General features: G+C 35.8%; 1 protein-coding gene across 1 annotated transcript in view; it reads left to right on the forward strand.

Moving 5' to 3' along the window:
• Positions 1-6,000, forward strand: part of lrp1ab (low density lipoprotein receptor-related protein 1Ab) — a 129,951-nt gene that overhangs the window by 38,737 nt on the left and 85,214 nt on the right. The window contains exon 3 of the mRNA XM_048177354.1: positions 413-550. Coding sequence (XP_048033311.1) covers positions 413-550 — 138 coding nt within the window. The remainder of the gene's footprint in view (positions 1-412; positions 551-6,000) is intronic.

Genomic DNA, 6,000 nt, shown 5'->3' on the forward strand with positions numbered 1-6,000 from the left:
TAATATAATTAATAAAACTTAAACTAAAATGAAAACTAAAATTAAACTAAAAAATAATTTAAAATATTAATAAGTGCTATAATAGTATATAAATAATACTAAAATGCCAGCCAATCGCAACAAAGCATGTGCCCTTTTTGACTAAACTTTTACACAGAGGTTTGAAATCTGTAAGAAGGATGATTTGAACGATTGATTTGAAACTCAAATCCACATACCCTCACACTCACATTATGAGTCTGTTGTCAATGAAGTGTGTAAGTTATCATGAGTGACATCACTCGGGTGTTAACTTTGCTAACTTTCTTAAAGAAATAGACATGACTTGTTAAACTAACAGTTGAATGGAGCTGCAACTCTTTGTATCGTTGCAGCGTGTTAACTTTTGTTTGTTTGTTGTGTACCTTTGCAGGCCATCACACCCAGGTGTCACAGTGCCCTCCCAATGAGTTTGAGTGTCGAGGAACAGATGTGTGCATTCACCTGAGCAAGCTGTGTGATGGCGTCCCAGACTGCACAGATGGGCGTGACGAGGGGCCGCACTGTCGAGGTAAAACACATGCAGACAAATCACGCTAGAACGGAGCCTGATCATGAACTAAACCTCATCTTATTTATTATTTTCAGACCCACTTCATATTAAGTGGCCTTAACTACTATGTACTTACATTTAAATTAATCATTTGATACAATGCACTTATTTTGTACATACATGTTTTTACATTGTAGTTATATTTTAAAAACACCTGCATGTAATTACATCTGTAATTAATTTCTGTAATTACATTTATAATTACACTGTTGACCCATCTCTTAACCCTTAGCCCTACCCTTAAACCTACCCATACCACCAAACCTGTCCCTAACCTTACCCGTACCCCACCTCAGTAGCAGCATATGTGATTGCAATTCAATATGAACCCAATAAGTACATTGTACTTATTTTTTTGATGTAAGTACATAGTAGTTAAGGCCACTTAATATAAAGTGGGACCTTATTTTCATCATTTTTTTGTCGAATTGAAGTTAGTATGGAAGCTTGTTTCCGCCACCTGAATAAAAAATAAAAAAGGTATATCACGCAATTCTTTTTTTCTCTGAATTACATGATATAAACTCTCAATTGTGAGTTATAAAGTCAAAATTGTGAGTTGTAAAGTCAGGATTGTGTGATATAAAGTCGCAATTCTAACTTTTTTTTCTCAATTTTTAGTTTATATCTTGCAATTCTGACTTTATAACACAATTGTGAAATGTAAAGTCATGATTGCGAGTTATAAAGTCAGAATTGTGAGATTGACTTGCAATTCTGAGAAAAAAGTCAGTCTTTTTTTCCTCAGAATTGGACTTTATAATTCGCCGTTGTGAGTTTATATCTCACAATTTGAGAAAAGTCAGAATTGCGAGTTTATATCTCGCAATTGCGAGGAAAAAAAGTCAGAATAGCGAGAAAAAAAGTCAGAATTGCGAGTTTATATCTGTAATTGCAGTTGTTTAGTTTATAATTCGCAGTTCTGAGAAAAGAAGTCAGAATTGCGAGATTAAAGGTCGCAATTACCTTTTTTATTTTTTATTTAGAAACAACCTTCCATAAGTTAGGAATGGGATTGATGCATTCTTTACAAGGCAGTTTCCACTTAATAAGTGGCATGTTGGTATATCACTATCAGTATATTAGCTAATACTGTCAGCCAGTATTAGAGAATCTTGGGCCAGCTGACATAACCATCATTAGCCCAATCGGACCTGTACGTATGTTCTTACATTCGTTGATACGGAAAGTGTTTTATGACTTGCAATCCTAATGATATAGTTTTCTGTGGTGTTTTTTGTATTTATTTATTTTGCTGATTTTGCTAAATATTGCTGTTATCTAGCGGAATGACACTTGAGCTTTTGTTAAAATGATGAGTGATTTAATGATTTAATTAATTTTAGAAGCATTATTTAGAATATGGTGAACATTTTTACCAAATGTAATTATATAATATATTGTCTTTTATTTTAAATGCCATTGTTTTCCATTGTTAATTATTATTATTTTCTATTTTAATATATTTTATCTTTTTTTTTTTTTTTTCCTGTGATGGCAAAGCTGACTTTTCAGCAGTCATTACTCTAGTTTTTATTGTCAACATGATCCTTCAGAAATCATTCTAACATGCTCATTTGGGGCTTAAGAAAAATTTCTTGTTGATAACAGTTGTGTTGATATATATACACGCATATATGAGGTGTTTGTTTTGTTTTATAATTTAAAGTGGTTATTTTGGTGGGACCAGTTGTTAGCAAGCAAAATATGCTCTAGCACATGAAATCCATATTGTGAGCCCTGACTGTCTTTTAGGCAGAGATATCGTAATTAGTCACCGTCATGCCAAGATCTGTGTCCACAAAGGTTTGGCTTCTGGGTATGGTTCGTATCAGCCTAACATCGTGTTATCATGCACTCATCTTGTTTGTGTCCAAAGTCCAGAGGTACACTGTCTGATTCGGCTGACCTGTATCTTTAAAGTAATGATCCGGCCACTTAGCAAGTAATTGAAAGAAATCAGATCGACGGTTAAATCTCGTTTTAAAACGAAGGCTTAGATAGTAAGGTCAAATAAATCCCTGTAATGTTAGTCCTGGTCTATCCACTGCCATCATTCCATACTGATGGAATGTTAGAATGACAGACTGGGCCTGAGGTTTTAAAGGCCGAATGATAAATAATGTACCTTCCTGACCTGGCCCTTGGCCAGTGCTTTGAGCCTAGACACACACACTTCACTTGTCTCCTCGCTCAAATGCCGACCCTTTGAACCCAGAGGTAAACACTCACCCACTCTTCCACACAAACTCCTCGCACTCAGATGCACAAAACGCACACAAACATTCTCTCACATGCCTTTCCTGTTGGATGTTTGCTTGTTCCTGCTTTCACCGAAAGGTTTACCATTTCACAGGCATTGCGCTGTTTCTCTGGAACAAACGTGGAGATTGTGCAAGAAACTCAGCTGCGGTGTTTTCAAAACACACTTTGTCGGTCTATATTTCTAAGTAATTATCACAGAGTTGTTGACAAGTGGGGCGAGAGGGAGGTAGGCATGAATTTATGATTGTGTGATAAGAATGTAGTGGGTCAGGATCAAGAAATCAGTGACGGGAACGCTTACAACTCTGCCAACCTCTGATATCAGCCATGCTCATGCTAGTCTGCTTCATCTTATCCTGGGTTTGGTAAATTCAACCCCTCACTGAGCATCTCAATGCTGGTTTGATTGTGTCTTCCCTCCTGGCAAATTTTATTGGCTCCCCACAGCCTCGATTTAATCTTTCTGAGCTAAAGCCTCTCGGAGATGTTTCAAGGTCTGTCCAGTTCCTATGAAGACACGGGCCAAAATCTGTCAGCCCTCTCCCAAATAACTTTCTGATGAAGAACTCAAGATTTGTAGTTTTCAGACTTGGGGCTACACTGAAAAGTTGTAAAAAATGTCTCTGGTCTGCTCTCATTGGGGCCTGTGCACATTTCCTACATTTTTTAGACTCCTCAAACTTGATTATTTCACAACAGAATGGAGGAACATCTTTATTGTAGAGCGTTAGCCATTTCCCAACTTTTGACCTCATTTTACTGGCAGAGACGTTGGAGATAAGAAATCTGGTGATGTTTTATAGCTGTTGAAGGAAGGCAGAGCATTTCGGACTGTTTATTTTAATGTTTATAATTACTTTTATTGCTTTTGTAGGAGTTTGTGTGTGCACAACTGTCCACTACTGATTGAAGAATTCAAGATGCTAACAATATGAGTAGTTTAAGTCAGCCGTAAATAGTGGAAGTAGCTAACTACACTACATGTTTCAGTAACTAGTTTAGTTTTTCCAGCAGTTAGCTTTTAGTCCTCTAATTTGGTTCGTTCCGTGTCAAATCAACCAATTTTAGAAACTTCCCCGGTTCAAAATTTTTTATTTTGTTCATATTTGTTCTGAAGAAGGACAAACATAAATAGTGATTAAAGCCAAGATATTAAATGTCATGGATGTATATTTACCGAGTAATCCACTATTTTGTATCAAAATGACAATTTTCACCTGAGATTTGGAGCCAAATTACAGAGGGGAGTAAAAATGACTTTAGAAAGATGACAACATCATTCTTTTATTTGTACACAAAGATTGATAAGTCTTTTAGTAAAATCTGTTGACTTGCCAATGGTACCGTACATCACTCGGACCATCACGGAACGTGGACAGCCGAAGTAAACTTTGGGCTCTAGCATCATCAATTTACATTATTACCACCTCAAAGGGTTAGTTCACCCAAAAAAATTGTGAAAATTCTGTCATTAATTACTCACCCTCATGTCATTCTACACCCAAATTAACATATTTTTGATAAAATCCGATGGCTCAGTGAGGCCTCTTTATTGCCAGCAAGATAATTAACACTGTCAGATGCCCAGAATGTTTAAAATGTTCATGTGACTACAGTGGTTTTGTGCACTTTATTCAACAGTATTTCAAAACACTGCTTCATGACGCTTTGAAGCTTTACAAATCTTTTGTTTCGAATCAGTGGTTTCAGAGCACGTATCAAACTGCCAAAGTCACGCCCCCCAGTGGTGAACCATTGAAATTGAAAATCTAAACACTTATGATGTAACAAAGCCTCGTTTACTGAAATCACATGACTTTGACAGTTTGATACACGCTCCGAACCACTGATTCGAAACAAAAGATTCGTAAAGCTTTGAAGCTTCATGAAGCAGTGTTTTGAAATCACCCATCACTAGATATTGTTGAATAAAGTCATTATTTTGTTTTTTGTTTTTTTGGCGCACAAAAAGTATTCTCTTCGCTTCATAACATTTAGGTTGAACAACTGTAGTTACATGAACTGTTTTAAATATGTTTTTAGTAGCTTTCTGGGCATCTGAAAGTGTTAATTATCTTGCTGGCAATAGAGGTCTCACTGAACCATCAGATTTTATCAAAAAGATCTTAATTTGTGTTCCAAAGATGAATGAAGGTCTTACGGGTGTAGAACGACATGAGGGTGAGTAATTAATGACAGAATTTTCATTTTTGGGTGAACTAACACTTTAAGTAACTTCAACAACCAAATGTACAAAACCATTCAAATGTTTAGGGTCTGTTTGGGAAAGAAATTAATACTTTTATTCAGCAAGGGCACATTAAATTGATAAAAAGTACTTTTTGTCTTGTTAGATGGCTACTTTTTCAGATGTTACCTTGATTATGATTTACCTACTTTGAAATTAACTGTAGATCAAGCTACTCATAATTAGGGCTGCAACGATTAATCGCGTTTGAAAAATAAAAGTCTGTGTTTACGTAATATATATGTGTGTGTTCTGTGTATAATAATTATGTATATATAAATACACACACATACAGGTATAAAGTTTAGAAATATATGCATGTATTATAAATATATATATATTTATAGACGTAAACACAGACTTTTATTTTGCAAACAATTAATCGTGATTAATCGTTGCAGCCCTACTCATAATTCAGTAATAAGTCAGCATGAAATCAAAATGACCCTATTTGGATTCTTAATACAAGTTCCTCCATGTGCACAATCACTCTCATGTTTGGTCTTCATAATCTTTCATTCAAATTTTATAGCTTTCTCTGCCTCTAAAATGCTTTCTTATATTTCAGCCCCTCCAACCTGACTACTTATTACTTTTTTTGGTCCTAATTTTTTCTGTCATCGAACATTACAGGCTAAATGGTTTGCGAATGCAGTTTCGTTGACTTTGCTAATGTGGTCATGGTGCCTGTGTTTATCCTGTTATTGCTCTGTTAGCTTCATATTAGCTGACTGTTTCTCTGCTCATGTTTAGCTGACCTATTCACAAAAGAGACCGTGCACACATGCAGGCAAATATGCAGCACTTACAAGAACGATTAGCCCTTTAAAATAGAACTTTGCACTGCTATTGGCAAACGCCACTGTGCCTTTCAACTTTATCTGAGCTCAGCTTT

Source organism: Megalobrama amblycephala, linkage group LG24, assembly GCF_018812025.1.
Source record: "Megalobrama amblycephala isolate DHTTF-2021 linkage group LG24, ASM1881202v1, whole genome shotgun sequence".
In the NCBI taxonomy this organism is placed as follows: Eukaryota; Metazoa; Chordata; class Actinopteri; order Cypriniformes; family Xenocyprididae; genus Megalobrama; species Megalobrama amblycephala.